General features: G+C 46.3%; 2 protein-coding genes across 12 annotated transcripts in view; one reads left to right on the top strand and one right to left on the bottom strand.

Moving 5' to 3' along the window:
* Positions 1-11954, top strand: part of UBE2D4 (ubiquitin conjugating enzyme E2 D4 (putative)) — a 210591-nt gene extending 198637 nt beyond the window's left edge. For 2 of the 6 annotated variants that reach the window (XM_050783450.1, XM_050783449.1), the window contains 6 exons: positions 1646-1677; positions 1774-1851; positions 7162-7267; positions 9014-9107; positions 11041-11082; positions 11488-11954. In XM_050783450.1, the coding sequence (XP_050639407.1) occupies positions 1646-1677; positions 1774-1851; positions 7162-7267; positions 9014-9107; positions 11041-11082; positions 11488-11563 (428 nt within the window). In that variant the 3' untranslated portion in view covers positions 11564-11954. Of the gene's footprint in view, positions 1-1326; positions 1458-1645; positions 1678-1773; positions 1852-7161; positions 7268-9013; positions 9108-11040 lie in introns of all 6 variants that reach the window. The other 4 variants (XM_050783452.1, XM_050783453.1, XM_050783454.1 and 1 more) reach the window with 3 other exon arrangements.
* The window catches only part of LOC126950190 (40S ribosomal protein S17), a 176642-nt gene that overhangs the window by 75341 nt on the left and 79221 nt on the right, over positions 1-22080 (bottom strand). Inside the window, exon 1 of one of the 6 annotated variants that reach the window (XM_050783460.1) lies at positions 5265-5268. The exons of the other annotated variants lie outside the window; for them this stretch is intronic. The gene's annotated coding sequence lies outside the window, so the exon portion shown is untranslated. Of the gene's footprint in view, positions 1-5264; positions 5269-22080 lie in introns of those variants that run through there. 6 annotated transcript variants of the gene reach the window in all.

Genomic DNA, 22080 nt, shown 5'->3' on the forward strand with positions numbered 1-22080 from the left:
TGAGAGGGGTTCATCATGACCTTGTTACTGAGTGCCCAGAGCACAGGGCACTGCCCAGGGGGTGGGCAGGAGAGGACTCAGATGGAGGCAGCACCCGTGAGGCTCCAGGGCCATGGGCAGTTGGCTCCTGAGAGAGACTCTTTGAAGAGGGCTTCAGAATAAATCAGGGTAAGAACCAAGGAATAGAAGGGTTTATACAGAGCAGTAAGGAAAATGGCTGAAAGCTAGCCAAGGCTTCAATTCTGTGCAAAGAACTGACTGAATTGTAGTCACTGGCATTTGTGTAGTAAAGAATTTAATCTTGGCTAAGCACAGTGTCTCACGTCTGTAATCCCAGCACTTTGGGAGGCTGAGGCTAGCAGATTTCTTGAGCCCAGCCTGGGCAACATGGTGAAACCCCATCTCTACAAAACAACAGCAACATAAAGAATTTAATCTTGGCCGGGCGCGGTGGCTCAAGCCTGTAATCCCAGCACTTTGGGAGGCCGAGACGGGCGGATCACGAGGTCAGGAGATCGAGACCATCCTGGCTAACATGGTGAAACCCAGTCTCTACTAAAAAATACAAAAAAAAAACTAGCCGGGCGAGGTGGCGGGCGCCTGTAGTCCCAGCTACTCGGGAGGCTGAGGCAGGAGAATGGCGTAAACCCGGGAGGCGGAGCTTGCAGTGAGCTGATATCCGGCCACTGCACTCCAGCCTGGGCGACAGAGCGAGACTCCGTCTCAAAAAAAAAAAAAAAAAAAAAAAAAAGAATTTAATCTTCTCCCCAAAAGATCTGGCCATCATCCTTAACACGTAGGGGGCGATCTCTAAGATATCATACCTGATAGGAATGTCTTTGTTTGGCTGGAAGCTTTGATGCACACCAACAGTGTGATTTAGGGTGAGGAATGGCCACACCAAGTAGACCAACCATGTGATTTAAGGTGAGAGCCTAGCCCGGGCAACATAGCAAGACCCCATCTCTACAAAAATGAAAAAAGTAAAAAAATTAGCCAGATGTGGTGGCACATACCTGTTGTCCCAGCTCCTCAGGAGGTTGAGGCAGGATAGCTTGAACTTAGGAGTTTGAGACTGCAGTGAGCTATAATCATGCCACTGCCCACCAGCCTGGGTGGCAAAGTGAGACCATCTCAAAAAAATAAAAAAATAAGGTGGGGACTTGGATCATGCCTGGAGGAGCCAGAGACTGGAGCCTGAGATCAGCCCTATGGGCATTCACATCAGTCAGTCATGCTCTCAGGGTAGAGCCCCAATAAGAATTCTAAATACGGAGGCTCCAGTGAGCATCCCTGATTGGGTACTCTGTGTGTGTTGCCGTACAGCAATTCCAGGAGAGTAACACATCCCGACTCCACGGAGAGAGAAGAATGGAAGCTCTGCGTTTGGACCCTCCTGATGTTAACTTATGCTGTTTCCCTGGGATAACCGGCAATCTTGAGCACACCCGCTTTCAGTGAGCTCTGGGAGTCCTAGGCAGTTACCGCATCTTGGGTGGTTTGGGGAACCCCAGTCTTGCAGTTGGTGTCAGAAGTGAGTGCATCTCGTGTGGACAGTGCCCTGTAATTTAGCAGTGCATTTTCAGTAGAATAGACATGTTTCTTGGGGGGTCTCTTACATGCCCATCTCTCTTTTGTCTTGTAGTGTTCCACTGGCAGGCCACCATCATGGGCCCGGTAGGTAGTAGCTGCTGAGCACACCACTCCAGTTTTGCTTCTTGCACTTTGGGCTTAGCACATGCACTGATCTCTTCCTGTGTCTCATCATTCCAGAATGACAGTCCTTACCAAGGAGGTGTTTTCTTCCTGACCATCCACTTTCCTACGGATTACCCGTTCAAGCCCCCAAAGGTGAGGTGCCCCTCACAACTCCCCTGATGTTTGAATGAAGGACAGCATGTGACGAGGGGCCCTTCAAGTCAGGTATAGGTAACAAGAGCTGTACATGGGGCTTCTCTGAGGGCCCACCGCTCCACCCTGTGGTGACAGCCTCCCAGGACTTTAACCACTGGACTTTGGGAATTAGCACCTGTTGTGACCAAGGGTCAGTGGGGTGAGCTGGTGCTGGCCTCCTTACTGAGGCCACAGTTTGAATGCTTTTCCTTGTGACTGTAGCTGAGTCTGGTCATGTCTCCAGGCTCTGGCTCCCTTCTCTGCGGTCCCTTAGAGTTAGGACAGGGGTTCTCTGCTGGGGTGATTTTGCTATTGCCCCAGGGACATTTGGGCAACATCTTGGGATATTTTGGGTTATCAAAACTGTGGTGAGGGGGTACTGCTGGTATCTAGTGGGCAAAGGCCAGGGTATCCCAGGGATTCCCTACAGTGCCTAGAACAGCCTCCCTTCCCATGACAGAGTATGATCAGCCCCAAGTGTCAATAGTGCCAAGGTGGACACACCCTGGTTTAGGACTGGTGAGTCACACCTTCACTTTCCTTTATTAAGTTAAAAGAATAGCAAACCTCCTTTGCCCTTTATGCACACACCATCCCATCAGTGGAGTTTTAGAGAGCAGTGCCACCAGAGGGAAGGAGAAGCCCAGGGAGCTGCCTCCACCACCCTGCCCTAGCATGTATTATGCACTGCAGGTCGTCTCATCCCCTGGACCCTTGCACCTCATACTCCTTCTTACCTGGGCTCTGCATGGGTAGCTGAGCCTGCTCTGAGGCTCACAGTCCTGTGGAGGAGGCAGGGCATTTAGCGTGTGAGCCAGTCAGCACTGTCAGCACTGGGGAGGAGCACAAGCAGTGGTTGGCAGCAGGAGCTGGGGTGGTGGGGAGATAGCCCTGAGAAGGGGGAACTGCAGAAGCTCAGCAAGGGGGCAGACGGGTCCCCAGGAAACTGCCCCAGGGGAGTGAGCGTGTGAGGAGTTGGGAAGGAGGCCAGAGGGGTACGGATGGCCCCAGGAGTAGGGTCTGCACGCCATTGTGGGGATTGCCACACCAAAACGATCACTCTGCTGCCTTGTGGAGGAGGCTGGGTTCAAGCGATTCTCCTGCCTCAGCCTCCTGAGTAGCTGGGACTACAGGTACTTGCCATCACACGTGGCTAATTTTTGTATTATTTTTAGTAGAGACAGGGTTTCACAATGTTGACCAGGCTGGTCTCAAACTCCTGGCCTCTGGTGATCCACTTGCTTCCACCTCCCAAAGTGCTGGGATTCCAAGTGTGAGCCACCACGCCTGGCCAGGTTGTGCATTTTGGCAAGACTTACTCAAAAGTCCTGCATCTGCATCAGACACCTTAGCCGAGGGGTTGTGACATTGCTGTGTCTTACTACCTTGACTTGGCCTTGATGACTCAGTTTGAGTCAGAGGCTTAGCTGCTGTTTTGCATGTTGTTTATCTGAGTCAGTGTGAAGAAGCCACTTCTGTGCTCGCCAGCTGCAGCTCTGTCCAGACATCACCACCAGAGGCTATGTGGTGCCTGAGCATTTTAAATCTTGGTTAAATATGCTTAGGATCCCAGAGACCTTTTAAACTTTTGGCAAGGGAGTGGGGTGTGCTGCGCAGGGCAATGACAGATGCTAAAATAGCTTTGCCACATTAGAGTACAACTGCTGTTCAAGGGGGTTTGGTTGAAAAATCATAAACATGCTTCACGGTGCTCTGATCCACCCCTTCTCCCTTACCCTCTGGAGAGACTGTGGCAGTGTCTATCAAGTAGTAATTTTCTAGCTTATCTCTTTCATTACTGTGTGAGCAGCTGAGGATTTTCCTTAAACAGATATGGATGTAGTCCTGAATGTCTGTTGGGCGTTTTCAGGGTACCTAGTTGCCCAAGGACAAAGGAGAAACAGTGATTATTATTATTTCTAAATTATTATTATTTTTTTTTGAGACAGTTTTTCTCTTGTCACCCAGGATAGAGTGCGGTACCATGATCTCGGCTCACTGCAAGCTCCTCCTCTCGGGTTCAAGTGATTCTCCTGCCTCAGCCTCCCAAGTAGCTGGGATTACAGGCACCCGCCACCATGCCTGGCTAATTTTTTGTGTTGTTAGTAGAGATGGGGTTTTGCCATGTTGGGCAGAATGGTCTTGAACTCCTGACCTCAGGTGATCCGTCCGCCTTGGTCTCTCAAAGTGCTGGGATTACAGGTGTGAGCCACTGCGCCCAGCCAACAGTGGTTATTATTAAAAGACTAAGAAGTAAGCTCTGTGGGTGAGTTGGGATTATTTTAGCAAGGAGAGATGTGAGCTAAAAGGTGACAGTGACATTCTATGAGGGAAGAAAGTGCTTCTGTCTTTCAAAAACCTCCTTCTACAGGGAACAGGAGCAACTGGATTTATGTTTTGGCACAAATTTTCTGACAATAGGAGGAATCTGGCAAGATTGCATGGTCTTTATTGGAGATATTGAGGCAGATACTTAATATCTGAGATGATTTTGAAGTTTGACCCTTTCTGGGAAAAATTATATGGTAATAGATATTCGAGCTCACATGCACATAACTCTCTTCTCATATTCCAAAGTAAGTTTAAAAAATATTAAAAACTATATCAAACATGCAAAAAATGGTAGATAATTATATAAAGGATGTTTGTGCATCTCCATCTAGCCTAAGAAGTACCAGTGAGTTCTCAGAGCTAGCGGAGGAGGCAAAATCCTTTTTTTTGTTTTTTTTCGAGATGGCGTCTTGCTCTGTGACGCAGGGTGGTGTGCAGTGGTGCAATCTCAGCTCACTGCAACCTCTGCCTCCCGGATTCAAGCAATTCTCCTGCCTCAGCTTCCCAAGTAGCTGGGATTACAGGCATGTGCCACCACACCTGGCTAATTTTTTTGTATTTTTAGGTAGAGATGAGGTTTCTCCATATTGGTCAGGCTGGTCTCGAACTCCTGACCTTGTGATCCACCCACCTCGACCTCCCAAAGTGCTAGGATTACAGGTGTGAGCCATCACGCCCAGCCGGCAAAATCCTTATGTTCCTTTGCCCCAGCCCCTGCGTTGAGGTCACTGCTCACCCAGAGGGAGTGTAGGTGAGGCAGATTCTTAGGCTTCTGTAGCAGTGGAAGCTGCACCTGACTCAGAACACCTTGCACATCACAGAGAGCAGACTTTCCATGGGTCCCACAACATCCCTGGGAGAGGTACCATGTACCTATTTATAGTGAAGGCTCTGAGGTCCAAGGTCATTGAAGAAGTAGTGTGTGGCTGTGGTTTAAAACAAAAACAAAAACAAAAACAGAAAAAAAAAGTCAAATGTAGGAGAGTATACAGTAGAAAATAGGACCTTCTTTCAACTTTGTCTCTCTAACCATGCCCGGCCCCCCGCCTTTTTTTTCCCACAAGGCACTGAGTCTTACTTGTCATTTCATTTCTCTTTCAGGAGTAATCTCCACCTGGATAAGCACTTGTTTGTGCTTCCTTGTTTCTCCCATGAATGGAATAGGCGTTTCCATGAATCTGCATCTTGCTTTTCCCTTAGCAATATATCTTGGAAATTGTTCCATATGATCACATTCATGTTTTAAAAATTCACCTCATTCTTTTTAAACAGTTGTGTAATATTCTGTTGCTTATTTATAACATTAATTTAACCAGTAATCAATCTGAAGACATTTAGGTTTCATATCTTTTGTTACAGTGGGTATCCTTACATATTTGAAGTGCACAAGGGTATTTTAGGACTAAATTCTGAGAAGGGGGTGGTCTTACAAAGGGTGAAATAGAAAGGTGGGGAGGGTTTGTGGCCTGGCAGAGGGTCCATGGCCTGAGCTTTTATTTGTTATTATTATTATACTTTAAGTTCTAGGGTACACGTGCACAACGTGCAGGTTTGTTACATAGAGTATACATGTGCCATGTTGGTGTGCTGCAACCATCAACTTATCATTTACATTAGGTATTTCTCCTAATGCTATCCCTCCCCCAGCCTCCCACCCCCCAACAGGCCCTGGTATGTGATGTTCTTCGCCCTGTGTCCATGTGTTCTCATTGTTCAATTCCCACCTATGAGTGAGAACATGCAGTGTTTGATTTTCTGTCCTTGTGATAGTTTGCTGAGAATGATGGTTTCCGGCTTCATCCCTGTCCCTGCAAAGGACACAAACTCATCCTTTTTGATGGATGCATAGTATTCCATGGTGTATATGTGCCACATTTTCTTAATCCAGTCTATCATTGATGGACATTTGGGTTGGTTCCAAGTCTTTGCTATTGTGATAGTGCCGCAATAAACATACGTGTGCATGTGTCTTTATAGTAGATATACACAGTAATGGGATCACTACTGAATCAAATGGTATTTTTAGTTCTAGAAATGCCATTTCTAGAACTAGAGGAATACCTTGAGGAATCGCCACACTGTCTTCCACAATGGTTGAACTAATTTACACTCCCACCAACAGTGTAAAAGCATTTCCATTTCTCCACATCCTCTTCAGCATCTGTTGTTTCCTGACTTTTTAATGATTGCCATTCTAACTGCCATGAGATGGTATCTCATTGTGGTTTTGATTTGCATTTCTCTGATGACCAGTGACAATGAGCATTTTTTATATGTCTGTTGGCTGCATAAATGTCTTCTTTTGAGAAGTGTCTGTTCATATCCTTTGCCCACTTTTTGATGGGGTTGATTTTTTTCTTATAAATGTGTTTAAGTTCTTTGTAGATTCTGGATATTAGCCCTTTGTCAGATGGGTAGATTGCAGAATTTTTCTCCCATTCTGTTGATTGCCTGTTCACTCTGATGGTAGTTTCTTTTGCTGTGCAGAAGCTCTTTAGTTTCATTAGATCCCATTTGTCTATTTTGGCTTTTGTTGCCATCGCTTTTGGTGTTTTAGTCATGAAGTCTTTGGGCCTGGGCTTTTCTGCTGATACATCAACAAAACATCACTGCTTTTCGCATAAAACTTCTGGGCTTTTGAGTCCTTTCTGCCACTCTTGTTACTCCTCAGGACATACTGTTTTCAGGGAGACGGTGTCAATCCCCCTATGTTCAGAATGAGAATCCAGCAGGGAATGGGTCAGGGAACTTCTGGGTGATCACTCACTTCCATATCCCATTAGAGTTTGGGAGTGGGTGTCTGGCTCAGCCTGCACTGTGGGGCCAGATATGCAGCACACTCCAGGTACAGCCCAGCAGTGGCTGCTCCTGCTTTACTTGGTTCATTTCCCAGACGTCCCTGTGGTTTGTCTGATTTGGGATCTCTTGTCTTTGCAGGTTGCTTTCACAACCAAAATTTATCACCCTAATATCAACAGCAATGGCAGCATCTGCCTTGATATCCTGCGGTCTCAGTGGTCTCCAGCATTGACTGTGTCAAAAGGTAGAGACGCCGATGGCATGCTCTGTGTGCCTTGTCTCTTACACGTGTTTTTACCCCAGCACTGACTGAGTGAAAATGGAGGCTCAGAGAGAGCAGTCACCTTTCCCAGGTCACTTAGCCCTGTCCACTGCTGTGCCTGTAAGTGGACATCCTTACATCCCTATGAGGCAGCACCAGCAGAACTTTGTGCCCCACGCCGTGGCGCTTCTCAGCAGTCCATTGCCCTGGGGTGCTCAAACTGTCACATGGGTGCAAGAAGAAAATATTGATTCTACTTATATTTTTTATCTAAAAATAAGAAAGGCAAATATTAAATTACCTTCTCTGTTCCCTCATTTATTCATCCAATAAGCACAAAACGAACTGTGAGTCAGCCCTGAAAAAAGATACAGGGCATGCCCCTGGGGACCTCAAAGTTGGTGGAGAAATCCTCCCTTCCCAAATAAATGATATTAAGCACATGTCTCTGGTTGAAGTTGAAGAAACCAGTCTAAACTGAGCTTAGAAATGCAGATATTCCTTCTGAACTAAGATGGGCTGCACATGGGCTGTGTGTGCACAAGAGACCTGAATGTAGACAGTGCAGTATCCTGGCAGGTGGAGCGTGGGTAGGATGGTGAAAAATCAACCCAAGAGAAACAGAACCTGGCCTAATTTTTAAATTTCTCTGTAGAGGAGACAGGATCTCACTTTGTTGCCCAGACCAGTCTCAAACTCCTAACCTCAAGCAGTTCTCCCATTGTGGCCTCCCAAAGCACTGGGATTATAGGCGTGAGCCACCGTGCCTAGCCAAGTATCTTAAAAAAGGCAAACCTGCCCCTGTCATTTGTAGCTTTATGTGTGGGGAACTGTGGTCAGGACTTTGATGGACTCGCTGAATCCAGTTTGTTTGGAATCACCTAGTGGGTGATTCCCTTCTCCCAGGGTTGCTGAGAGCCACACTGAGTGCACGTCCTAGAGACGGTGCTGGCACACAGGAGGATGCATCTGCTTTGTAGTTAGACAGACCTGGTTCAGAATCTCTTTATTTTATATTTTTTGAGATTGAGTTTCACCCTTGTTGCCCAGGCTGGAGTGCAATGGTGCAATCTCAGCTCACTGCAACCTCTGCCTCCCAGGTTCAAGAGACTCTCCTGCCTCAGCCTTCCGAGTAGCTGGGATTACAGGCATGCACCACCATGTCCGGCTAATTTTGTATTTTTTTAGTAGAGACAGGGTGTCTCTATGTTCGTCAGGCTGGTCTTGAACTCCCGCTCTCAGGTGATCCGCCTGCCTCGGCCTCCCAAAGTGCTGGGATTACAGGCATTAACCACCATGCCTGGCCCAGAATCTCATTTTTACCCATTTATTGGGTGTTCCAAATCTGTGACCTTGGACAAGTTACTTGAATGCTCTGAATTCTTGTTTCCTTACCAGTAAACAGGACTCCTGGGACTAAATGCCAGAGGTGCATGATGTGGGGTGCAGACAAGGATGGGAGGGCAGTTGGAGACTAAGATGGGGTGCTTCAATGGAGAAGGGGAATGAGAGCCAGCATGCACCCAGGAGGGAAGTATCCTAGCATGGCATGCCTGAGGCCACACGATACATGGGACAGAGCAAGTGGTACATCAAGCAGTTTAGATTGGGCTGTTGAAGGGAAGACATCTCCTTGGTCAATACAGAGTGCAAGTTCAGGGAGGTTCACCCAGGGGTGACCTAGCAGCCTCGTGGCTACAGCTGACCAACCTTTTCTTTTCTTCCCAGTTCTCTTGTCCATCTGCTCGCTGCTCTGCGACCCCAACCCTGATGACCCTCTGGTGCCAGAGATAGCCCACACCTACAAGGCCGACAGAGAGAAGTATGCATCCTTTTTGGGTTGCCTTTGTGCCATGGCTGCCCCAGGCAGCTCCATGCGGTACCTATGCTCTGAGCTGGTGCTTCTGTGCTACAGGTTCCCGTGGACATTTTCCTGCCCATGCTGAGCCATGTGCACCGTGGGTGTGCCCTGGGCTTGGACTCCTGGCTTTCTCACTAACATGTCTTTTGAGTCTAAGAAGGGAGAGGGAGATAAAAGCAGTTCACCCTCCTGGATAACTCATTAGCTGCTACTATATATGAAAACATTGCCAAGACCTGCCCTCGAGGCTAGCAAAATCAGTGGTCAGCCAAGAACAGACTCAGAAGAATCTGACAACAAGAAAAATTTGGATTTAAATTCTAGGGTTTATAGCCTAAGACAAGGGGATGTCTGCTTGGCTATACCGAAGGTGAGGTTGAACTGCTGTGGTCAGTTCGCTGGCTCAGCTCAGAAGTCAGCAGTGTGTTAAACCTTCACTGCCAGCTCTCTGTTTAAACACCAATTAATAGAACCAGAATTGTAAAATTCCGACCCCCTAGGCCAGGCACAACCACATGCACTGTAGCATGAGGGTGTCTGTAGTTGGTAGGGCTGGCACAAGGGGTCATCACCAAGTGTTAGTCTCTGAGTGCTGACAGCACTGTGAGAGAGGCCCAGGTGTGGCAGGGGTCGCAGTCCTGTGAGTGGTGTGAATCTCAGTTGTGGACCTTCAGAGAAGGTATTGCTGGCCCTTTTAAAAGACATCTTCAGTGAGTGAGTTCTTCAGTTCATTACTCATTACTTCTTTCCTGTCTGAAGAGATTAGAATGGAGTATGTTTTTTCCTTGTTTTTGAGACAGGGTCTCATTCTGTTGCCCAGGCTGAAGTGCAGTGGTGTGATCACAGCTTACTGCAGCCTCGATCTCCCAGGCTCAACCTATCCTCCTGCCTCAACCTCCTGAGTAGCTGGGACTACAGGTGTATGCCACCACACCTGGCTAATTTTTTGTAGAGACAGGTTGCCCAGGCTGGTCTTGAACTCCTGGGCTCAAGCAATCTGCCCACCTAGGCTTCCCAAAGTGCTGGGATTATAGGTGTGAGCCACCACACTCAGCCACATGGCTTTTTCAAATTATATTTTTCTTGAGACCTTTATAGATCTTATTATTTCCCTCACTGGAGTTTTCTCAATAACAATCAACATTTTTAATTGACTGGGGTTTAACTTGTGTTTATTTTAACACTTATTACGAGATATTTTAGACATACCAAAAGTGATTTTTTTCAGTGCCTCTTGTAACTATAAATCTCTCTAATCTATAGTCTCATAGCATCAAATCTCATTACAATGATGAGAGTAAGTGCACACACCTGCATAGTCCTCAATGGATGCCCGGCCTGCTCCACGTGCTTTGCGTACAGACTTCTCTAGTCTTCCCCACAAGCACACAAGGCAGGTACTCTCACTATGGCAAGCAATCAAAAAAGCCAGGGCACAGAGGGGTGGAACAGCTGCTGAGGATGGTGCTGATGCACACTCCGGTAGGCAGATTCCCAAGCCCTTGTTCTGGAGTTTGTGTGCTGAACGTCCTGTAACTAGTACAAACTGACCTTTGTATGTCTCTTCTCTGTCCTCCCTGCATCCATATTGTAGGACAGGTGAAAGAAAGGGAAGAAGTCTTTGCATTATTAAATCTTCCACAGCAGATAGTTATGGAGAATCAACAGTTTTGGGTTTACACAATGAGGGATTCACCCAGCTGGGGGTTTACAGCCATGTCTGATGTGCTCCTGCTCCAGGGAAAGCCTTTATTCCACTTACCCATCAGCCCCAGATGTTTGACAAGCAGCAGCAGTAGCAGCATTCCCCACATCAGTCCTGTTCTCTGCACCACGTTGAAGGGAAGTGACCATTTCAAGTGAGGGTGTCACTCCCTCTGCTTTTTTATTCCAGGTACAACAGACTAGCAAGAGAGTGGACACAAAAATATGCTATGTAAGTGCCTCGGAGGTTTTACGTGAGACGTTGAAGCTGGCAGAGAGGTCTTCCCTTAAAACTTTGGGCTGTTGGCTGAGCCACTCAAAGAGCGTCATCTGTTCTTCAAACAAATGTTGGTCACCCACTCTCTCCAACTGCAGCATGCTGGTGCCATTTTCAGCATTTATGGCTTTGACAGTGCCACCTCTTTGATGCCAAATCAGCAGCCATTGTTGTTATGATCTGCAGTCTTCCTGATGACACTGGAATCTCTCTCTCTGCCACCTCAGTTTGTCTGTTGGTCTCTTGGGGGGCCAGGCCCTGCACGTCTCTCCTACCTGGCCTCAAATGGTGCTGCTGCCCATGATGGTACCACACCAGGGCCTCAGCCTGGCCCCTCACCACATACCCTTTGCCTTTTAGAACTCAGTGCCATCCTGGGTGCCCAGGTCAGAGCAGGCTTTCTTCACACCTCATCTGCTGCAGAACCACATCCTGAGGAGTCTCAGCTCATCCTGGAGGGAATTGGGAACAGTGTCACTGGGAAGTGAAGGCCTAGCCCTGCAGCTTCCACCAGTCTCCTCCTGCAGTGCCACATGCTGGCATTTCTCCCTTCACACCAAGAAGCAGCAAGTGGAAAATTTCAGGATACAAAGCACATAACACCCCATAAGAGATGACTATGTTTTTAGAAGCAAGAGCAAAATTATGAAACCTCTAGAGATTTGGGTCATGTTACTCCTTTTGATGAGAATTCTCACTATTCCCCGCTCCTCCCACTAGGAGCCTACACTAAGTCCAGGTGTGAGCCATTCACAGACTAGAACACAAGGAGGGAGAGAGACTCTTAAATGTAAATAAAAATGCAATTCACTCATAACTCTAAATGATAATTGACATTTCAGCCTCTTTCTTTTAGGCAGAACAGAAGATACCCACTTTTAACAGTTATTTGGAGCCTGAAATTACAATAGCCTATTAGGTGATCGGCTTTCTGTCTTGGCTTTCTGATGCAACATATTTTAAGGTTTGCCTTTAAAGCTTCGAGCCTTGAGACTAGGTTACTTAGGAAGAGGACAGAAAAGGATAGAGATTATTCTAATAAAACTTCCAAAGAGGGAAGAAAATTGAGGAGCTTCAGATCTCTAAAGCCAAATTCAACCTGATCTTTCTAGGTTGGTTATAAAGCTGGTCCACTCCCAGGAAGTGATGCTAAACTGTGACCAAATGGCCAGATGGGACTTTTGCAGGCTGATTGAAAGGAAGTCTACAGACCTAACACAAGCAGTCAGCCAAAGGTGACTGTGGGAGGTTGACTTCTTCCAGAAACTTCCAAGTTGTGGCTACAAATTTATTGCCAGATACTTTCCCATTGAGAATACTGAGGTTATTCACATAATCACTTCCTTAGCAAAGGAAGAAGCACTTTCAACTTGGGCTGCATTCCCTTTGTGAGGATCCACATTTAGGATCCTCCTGCTACCATAAGGCCACTTTTGGAGTCCTTTGGGTGTGGCTGCATCTCACCATGGTGAGGATTGCCTTTTTTGTTTTTCAACACAGAGTCTTGCTCTGTCTCCCAGGCTGGAGTGCAGTGGTGCGATCTTGGCTCGCTGCGACATCTGCCTTCCAGGTTCAAGCAATTTGCCTGCCTCAGTCTCCCGAGTAGCTGGAATTACGGGCGTGTGCCACCATGCCGGGCTAATTTTTGTATTTTTAGTAGAGACGGGGTTTCACCATGTTGACCAGGCTGGTCTCGAACTCCTGGACTCAAGTGACCTGCCCACGTTGGCCTCCCAAAGTGCTGGGATTACAGGCGTGAGCCATCGCGCCCAGCAAGGATTGCCATTTTAATTGTATCTTCGCTGCTTCTTTGGTCTTTGCTTAAACAAAACAATAAATCTTAATAGTTGGGGAGAATGCTGTTAGCATATGACTGTACTGAGCAGCAGTGCCATCTGGTGCCTGAGATCATGTGCTTCAGGCAGTTGTCACACTGCATCTACAGCCAAGCATCACAGAACACTTCACTCGTGGTCAGGGAAGGTGGGACTGATTCACATGTTAGAGACACATCAGATGGGAAAATTCAGGCCCAAATTGGTGTTGGGGAATAACCATTCTCTGGTCTTTCAAGTGTAATAACTTATGATTCCCAAGAAACTGATGAATTTTCTGAGTGCAGACAAAATTTCCCCAAGCCTGCTCTCTCTGTTGGATATATGTAATAGAGAAAGTCAAATCAGCCCTTTGGGGTTCGTGGTAAAAATTCACTCACCCTTTGAAGCCTAAGGTGGCTCTTTACCTTCCAGATCTCTCAGCAAATCCCATGGGCAGAAATGTCACCTGCTTGCCATGTCTTTGAGGGGTTCAGGTCAGCCTGGAGAACAGGCTCCTTAGGTCAAAAACCTTGTTTTAAGAGCCACTGTGGTTCAGTCAATGTAACCCATTTGTGCAGAAGCCATGCTTCCAAGGAAGTTCTCAGGTTGGCAACTAGACAGCAAATCTGAGAAGCCACCTGTGGAGTAATGTGTTTTTTCTCTGTGGACAAGAGATATCAGAAAGGTGCTTGATCTTGAACAATTGATCCATGATGAACAAATGACCATTAGCTCTCCCCCAGAAGCTTCTGGGTTTGCTGAATGGAGCTGCGATTTTGATCCTCTATCAGACTCCAGAAAGATCCAGGAGTTCCAAGAACATGGCAAAGAGTCAAAATCTTAGGACAAGGAATGAAAATGCCAGAATGCAAATGTCCAACAGTCCTGGTAGTCATAGCTATCAACACCCTAGAATTCCACACTGCCCCACTGCAGTTGCTCAAGGATGAATATGTTTCTGTCTCTGAAATTCAGGAAAAAGCCTTAAGTGCCAGAGAAGGTGCTTCCAAGACTCTCTGCAGAATTCCTTTCCTAGAATCTGTCCCTGGTGCCCAAAAGGGCAGAGAAGGAACCCTAAGATTAACATAGAGCCACCCATCTCTCTTCCCCTCCTCTCCCCTTCGTCCCATGCTTCCATTTCCCATGGCTATCTCCTCTGACTGTGGCACACACTTCCTCTCCAGCAGTGTCGAGAAAGGTCTGGACCTGTATTGAATCTAGCCATAAATGGTGGTCTTCGGAAAAATGGAGATTATGGCCGCCAGCACCCACAAGACAGCCCCTCATGCCATGCAGGCAGCAAGCCATCCTGAATAGCATTCCTCTCAGAGTCTGCTTCCTCACCTGCTGTTCACTGATGAGAGGAAAAGGGACTTGTTCTCCCTTGACTAGTTTTCTAGTTTTCCTGTTCCCATCCTGGTCTTTGCCTGATGACAGAGAAACTTTCTAAGAAAAACAAAACAAAAAGCTATAAGAAATCTGCAAAACACCCCATCAGAAGTCAATGATTTCCTTAAAAATACATCTACTTCCTTCTCATCCTTCTCATCTTCTCCCTTGCCCCCAGACAGGTGTGCTTGCAGGCATCCAGCTGCCTGCATCAGAGCTTCCCTTGAAGGCAGGTGGTCAACTTGGCTCCATGTTGGAGGGCAACAGCAGAGCTGCCACTTGTAGCCAGTCTCTCAACCCTGCTGTCCTCCAGCCCACCAACAATGGCTCAAAAGGCTGGTCTTCTGAGAAAGACTTGCTGCTAACCAATTATCACAATCACTTTCCAGTTATATTAAGTGGTGTCAAAGCATTGATTAGCACTTACAGTATGCAATATATGGTAGGAGGAAAAGGGAATTATAGAAAGAAACCATGTGAAAGTATAAAAGTCACTGATAGACTAGATACATGAATGAGAAAGAAATCAAGCATTATCATCACAGAAAACCACCAAATCGCAAAAGACAAGAAAGGGACCAGACATGGTGGCTCATCCCTGTAATCCCAGCACTTTGGAAGGCTGAGGTGGGAGAATTGCCTAAGGTCAAGAGTTTGAGACCAGCCAAGGCAACATAGTGAGACTCTGTCTCTTATTAAAAAAAGGAAAGGAAAAAAATTTTTCAAGAGGAAGAAAGGAACAAAGGACATACAAAACATCAGAAACCAATTACAAAATGACAGGAATAAGTCCTCACTCATCAATAACAACCTTGAATGTAAAGAGTTCAAACTTCCCAATTAAAATATATAGCCTTGCTTAGCCGGGCATGGTGGCATGTGCCTGTAAATCCCAGCTACTCAGGAGGCTGAGGCAGGAGAATCACTTGAACCCGGGAGGCGGAAGTTGCAGTGAGCCGAGATCATGCCACTGCATTCCAGCTTGCATGACAGAGCGAGACTGTCTCCAAAAAAATACAATTAAAAAAAAAATAGGCCGGGCGCAGTGGCTCACGCCTGTAATCCCTGCACTTTGGGAGGTCGAGGTGGGCGGATCACGAGGTCAGAAGATCGAGACCATCCTGGCTAACACGGTGAAACCCCATCTCTACTAAAAATGCAAAAAAAATTAGCCAGGCTAATTTTTTAGCCTGGGGGCAGGCGCCTGTAGTCCTAGCTACTTAGGAGGCTGAGGCAGAAGAATGGCGTGAACCTGGGAGGCGGAGCTTGTAGTGAGCTGAGATCGCACCACTGCACTCCAGCCTGGGCAACTGAGTGAGACTCTGTCTCAAAAAAAAAAAAAAAAAAAAAAATATATATATATATATATATATATATACACACACACACACACACACACACACACACACACACTTGCTGAGTGGGTTAGAAAAACAAGATCCAGGTAAGGCATGATGGCTCACAACTGTAATCTCCATGCTTTGGGAAGCTGAGGTAGGAGGATATCGCTTGAGTTCAATACCAGCCTGGGCAACATAGCAAGACCACTATCTCTAAAAAAAAAAAAAAAAAAAAAAAAAAAAAATTGGCCTGGTGGCATGTGCCTGTAGTCCCAGCTACTTGGGAGGCTGAGGCACGAGGGTAGTTTGAGTTCAGGAGTTGAAGGCTGCAGTTGAGTTATGATTGCCACTGCACTACAACCTGGGTGACAAAACAAGACCTTGTCTCTAAAATAAATGTTGTAAAATAAATTTAACAAAAACAAGATCCAGCTATATGCTGCCTATAAGAAACACACTAAAGGGATGCATATAGACTAAGTGAAGGGATGAAAAAGATATTCCACTCAAATGTAAACTAAAAGCATGTAGGACTAGCTATCCTTAGATCAGACAAAATAGACTTTAAGTCAAAAAACGAAAAGAGAAAAGGTCATTATATAATGATAAAGGCATCAATTCAGCAAGAGGATATAACAATTGTAAATATATGTGCACTCAACACTGGAGCACCCAGATCTATAAAGTAAATATTACTAGAGAAAAAGAGAGAGACCCCAGTACAATAAATTGAGGACTTCAGCACCCACTTTCAGCATTGGACAGATTATGGTCTAGAAAATCAACACAGAGGCATCAGACTTAAAATACGCTATAGACCAAATGAACCTAAGAGACATTTACAGACTATTTCTTTCAACAGCTGCAGAATACATATTCTCATCAGCACATGGAACATTCTCCAGTATAGCCCATATGTTAGGCCACAAAACAAATCTCAAATATTTAAAAATAAAAATCCTATTAAGTATCTTATTAGACCACAATGGAATAAAACTAGAAAGCAGTATGTTGCAGCCTCCAGAACTGTGAGAAACAAATTTCTGTTCTTTCTAAATTAAAAAAAAAACAAAAGCACTAGAAGTAGATAACACAAGGAACTCTGGAAACTGTACAAATCCGTGAAAATTAACACGCTCCTGAAAGATCACCAGGTCAGTGAAGAAATTAAGAAGAGGCAAGAGGATAGCTCATGCCTGTAATCACAGTACTTTGGGAGGCCAAGGCAGGCAGATCACTTGAAGACATGAGTTTGAGACCAGCCTGGCCAACATAGCAACACCCCATCTCTACTAAAAATACAAAAATGAATGGGCTGGGCGTGGTGGATCACACCTGTAATCCCAGCACTTTGGGAGGCCAAGGTGGGCGGATCACCTGAGCTCAGGTGTTCGACACCAGCCTGGGCAACATGGTGAAACACCATCTCTACTAAAAATACAAAATTAACTGGGTGTGGTGGCGTGTGCCTATAGTCCCAGTTATTCAGGAGGCTGAGGCAGGAGAATCTCTTGAATCCAGGAGGCATAGGTTGCAGTGAGCCAAGATTGCACCACTACACTCCAGCCTGGACGACAGAGTGATACTCTGGCAAAAAAAAAAAAACAAAAAAACAAAAAAACAAACGAGAAATATACAAAAATTAGCTGGGTGTGGTGGTGTGCGCCTGTAATCCCAGCTACTCAGGAGGCTGAGGTAGGAGGATTGCTTGAACCCGGGGGGCAGATGTTGCAGTGAGCCAAGATTGTGCCACTGCACTCCAGCCTGGGTGACAGAATGAGACTCTGTCTCCAAAAAAAAAAAAAGAAAAAGAAAAAGAAAAAGAAATTAGTGCCGGGCATGGTGGCTAATGCCTGTAATCCCAGCACTTTGGGAGGCCGAGCCTGGCAGATCACAAGTTCAGGAGTTCGAGACCAGCTGACCAACATGGAGAAACCCTGTCTCTACTAAAAATACAAAATTAGCCAGGTGTGGTGGCACATGCCTGTAATCCCAGCTACTCAGGAGGCTGAGGCAGGAGAATCACTTGAACCCAGAAGGTGGAGGTTGCAGTGAGCCAAGATTGTGCCATACACTCCAGCCTGGGCAACCAGAGCAAAACTCCATCTCAAATAAACAAAAAACACACAAACCTAAACTGCCTCTGTAACACTAATGAAAGGCTACCGGGTTAGAAGGATGAGAGGAGCCTGAATTTGTAGTTAAATCATTACTGCCATTATTCCAAAGGTCACAACATTTGCAACTTCCCCAAAAACTCCTGTAAATAACATCACTATTGTGGAACCTAAGATTGGCCGTTTGAGATGTCTCTTCAGGTTTTTCCATCTCTGATAACTGGATGGCCCCAGTTAGACTCCTGTGGCCCCACCCAGAAGTAGACAGCACATGAAGACCATTTTCCACAGCCCTATGACTGCACCCCAAACCAATCAGCAGCACCCATTCCCTAGCCCCCTGCCTGCCAAACTATTCTTTAAAAATCTTAGCCTCCAAATTTTGGAGGAGGCTGATATGAGTAATAATAAAACTCCAGTCTTCCATTTCACTGGCTCTATGTGTATTATACTCTTTCTCTGATCTTGATAGATCAGCTATATCTGAGCAACAGGAAAGAAGAACCCATTGAGTGGTTACAGGACAGTGAACAGGAAACTTATACAAGAAAAATGGGAGCGTGAGAGAGGTGAGGTGGTCTACATATGGCAGGCCACATCATCTCCTCTTTAAAACCCATCAGAGTTTCCATTACACGTAGAATAAAACCCTTGGCCTCTCCTTCTCCCTGTGTCCCATTTCTCAGACCAATTAGGCTGGCTCCTACCTCAGAACCCAGTCTCTGCTCCAGGGTTAGTTACCTCCTCTGAGGCTTTCCCTGGCCTATCAAGCTGAAACAGGTTTCTGTACACTACAACAGGAAGCAGTATCATGCTCCCTCAAACTTCTCACCATCAGAGACTCTTCCTCATAGTCTTCTCTACATGGAGCCTGGTCACCTCACTGAGCTGATCTAATTCTAGAACACAGAGACCTGCTTCTTTGGCCTGCACAACCTGGTTTCAGGTAAGGGTAGCTTCTCCTCAGGTGGACTAAAATTTGAAAAGTGCTCCCAGACCTCCTAGGGCTTCCGCCTGGGACTGGTGGCCAAGTGGGTGAAGGAAACTGACAACTGGAAGGTGATTAAATAGGAATATTCCCAGACAAAGAAGAGAAAAAAAAAGATATGTTCACCAAAGAGAAGGCGGTAGAAGTACCATAAGACCGAAGGCCAAACTCCTCTAGAATATGGAGACTGGGGGCAGAGGGATGAGGGAGCAGAAAGTCACCTGAGGGTCTGGTCTGAAGGAAAAACAAGCAGAGATGTTACTGAAGTAAGAGGGGGGAAAGACTGAAAATTAGGAGACCTGGAGAGCGCCTATTGATGTAAATTCACTTTTTCTGACAATAGTGAAGTCAAAGTACAGAAGTAGGGAGACCTGCACTGTGGAAAAGAGAAAAGATCGAAAAGAAGATCTAGGATGAATTCAAAGGAGGGGTGAAGGCTGCAGACTGGACTGCTGAGGAGAAGGGATATTTTGCCAGAGCTTGAGACTTCTTCAGATCAGGATGAAGTAACTGTTTGCCTCTCAGAAATGTCAGAGCTTCTGCCTGTAAGACAAGTGCTGTGGTTCGAATGTATCCAACAAAGTTCATGTCTTAGAGGCCTGATCTCCAATGTGATGGCGTTGAGTGGTGGGAGGTGTGAGGTGCTTAGGCCCTCATGAATGGATTAATGCCATTATCTTGGAAGTGGGTTTGTTACCTGTGGAGGGTGTCCAGGTTCTTGGTGTCGTGAACAAAGAATTGGACAAAATGCACAAACAAAGCAAGGAAAGAATGAAGCAACAAAAGCAGAGATTTATTGAAAATGAAGGTACACTCCACAGGGTGGGAGTGGCTTGAGCAAGTGGCTCAAGAGCCTGGTTACAGAATTTTCTAGGGGTTAAATATCCTCTAGAGGTTTCCCATTGGCTACTTGGTGTTCACCCTACATAAATGAATTAGTGGCCCGCAGTCAGTCTGATTGGTTGAGGAAGGGGACCTATCAGAAGCTTAAGCGAAGTTTCAAAGTTACACCCTATGCATACCTCTGATTGAAAGGGTGAAGTGAAGTTACAAAGTTATACTCCTATGCAAATGAAGACTTGGTCCGTGAGCAGCCTGATTGGTTGTGGAAAGGGACCAATCAGAGGTACTTTCAATTTTTCATCTACCATGCAGAAAAAGGTGGGGGGCAGTTGCAAAGGGAGTAGCCTCTGGTCCTTTTGTTACTTGGTCATAAGTTAGGGTTTTCCTTTTGATTTGGTTCTAGGAGGTTAGTGTGAATTGGCGTTAGGTTCCTTGCTTCCAGCCCCTATTCTCCTGCCTCAGGTTCATTATAAAAGACTGAGTTTGGGGCCGGGTGCAGTGTCTCACACCTGTAGTCCCAGCACTTTGGGAGGCCAAGGTAGGCAGATCACAAGGTCAAGAGATTGAGACTATCCTGGCCAACATGGTGAAACCCCGTCTCTATGAAAAATACAAAACTTAGCTGGGCATGGTGGCATGTGCCTGTAGTCCCAGCTACTCGGGAGGCTGAGGCAGGAGAATTGCTTGGACTTGGGAGGCGGAGGTTGCAGTGAGCCGAGTTTGTGGTCACTGCACTCCAGCCTGGCTACAAAGTGAGACTCCATCTCAAAAAAAAAAAAAAAAAAAGAATGAGTTTGACCCCCTTTTGTCTGTCTCTCGTCCTCTTTGCCCTTTCACCATGTTATGAGGCAGCAAGAAGCCCCTCACCAGATACTAGTGCCATGACATTGGACTTCGCAGCCTCCAGAACTGTGAGAAAATAAATTTCTGTTATATGTAAATTACATAGTCTGTGGTACTTTGTTATAGCAGCACAAAACAAACAAGACCACAAGCAACAATGATGTGAACAGAAAGAAAAATGGACATAACAAATGAACTGTGCTTTTTTCTAAATTAGGTCCACAAGCCCTTATCTGCACCATCCAGACCCAAACACCTTAAGATTTTGGTAGTTCATTTGGTAGCAAAAACTGACCTTAATGGCCATGAGGATATTTAGAGTCTTCTTATATTCCACTTAGCTGATTATTCACACACATCACAGCAAAAGTATGAACACGTCTGATTACCAGTTCCTCTCCAGATCCTGTGATAAGGGCTTACAGAGTATACAGGACATATATGGTATAACTTTTCTGAAATCTTAGATTGAATTCCAAAGCACATCTGGACTTAGGGGACTGTAGATTTATATATATATAATACATATATATTTTATACATATACATATATATATATAATTTTCCTTTTTTTGAGATGGAGTCTTTCTCTGTCGCCCAGGCTAGAGTGCAGTGGCGCTATCTGGGTTCATTGCAAGCTCCGCCTCCCGGGGTTCACGCCATTCTCAGCCTCCCGAGTTGCTGGGACTACAGGCGCACGCCGTCACACCCGGCTAATTTTTTGTATTTTTAGTAGAGACGGGGTTTCACCGTGTTAGCCAGGATGGTCTCGATCTCCTGACCTCGCGATCCGCCCACCTTGGCCTCCCAAAGTGCTGGGATTACAGGCGTGAGCCACTGCGCCCGGCCGGATTTATATTTTAAGGAGGAAGGGGAGTTATTCTCCATGGGAGGGAAAGAAGCTGTGAGCTGCCTTGGGCTTTGGCATGTTTCCCTATCATGCAGATAAGAAGCTAGTTCAGTCAGTGTAGGCAGATTTGTGGATGGAAAAACTGGTGTTCACTGGAGGAGGGGAGCAGATTGAGGAATTACTGACACCTTCTAGGGGCGACCATCCAGATGTGCAGGTGAAGCACAAGGCAGGTTCTCTTCACGCCTCCACTATCCTGGCCTCCACCAAATTGCAGAGTGAAAAACTCAGGTGAGAGTGAGAAAGCACAAAGGCACTTTCAGTTAGGTTTGTAGCGGTGTGATCGTCACTTAGCATTCATTTATCCGGGTATTCGTACATTTATGCTTGTTTCATTCATAGATCAAACTGTTGAGGGTCCACAAACAGGCTGAAGACCTCGTCTGGAGGGAGACTGCAGTGAATCCAAGATCTCTCAAATAAGCTCATCGACATAACAAGATTTAGAAAAGAATGAGCACGGTGCTGTGAGAGCAGCTAGCGGGGGCTGGACTGGGTCCTCTCGGCCAGGCTTCCAAGTCAAGCTGCCGTTTGCGTGGGACCAGAAAACAGCTAGTCCGCGCCCCAGGATCCCTCCCTGAGGACAAACAGAAAGCCGAATCCTCGCTTCTCCCGCTTGTCTTTCGGCGTTCGCGGGACCCGGATGCTAGACCAGGGGCCCTGACGACTCGCTAGGACCCGCGGGTGCAGCTGGCCCCTGCCATTTC

This window comes from Macaca thibetana, chromosome 3 (assembly GCF_024542745.1).
Source record: "Macaca thibetana thibetana isolate TM-01 chromosome 3, ASM2454274v1, whole genome shotgun sequence".
In the NCBI taxonomy this organism is placed as follows: domain Eukaryota; kingdom Metazoa; phylum Chordata; class Mammalia; order Primates; family Cercopithecidae; genus Macaca; species Macaca thibetana.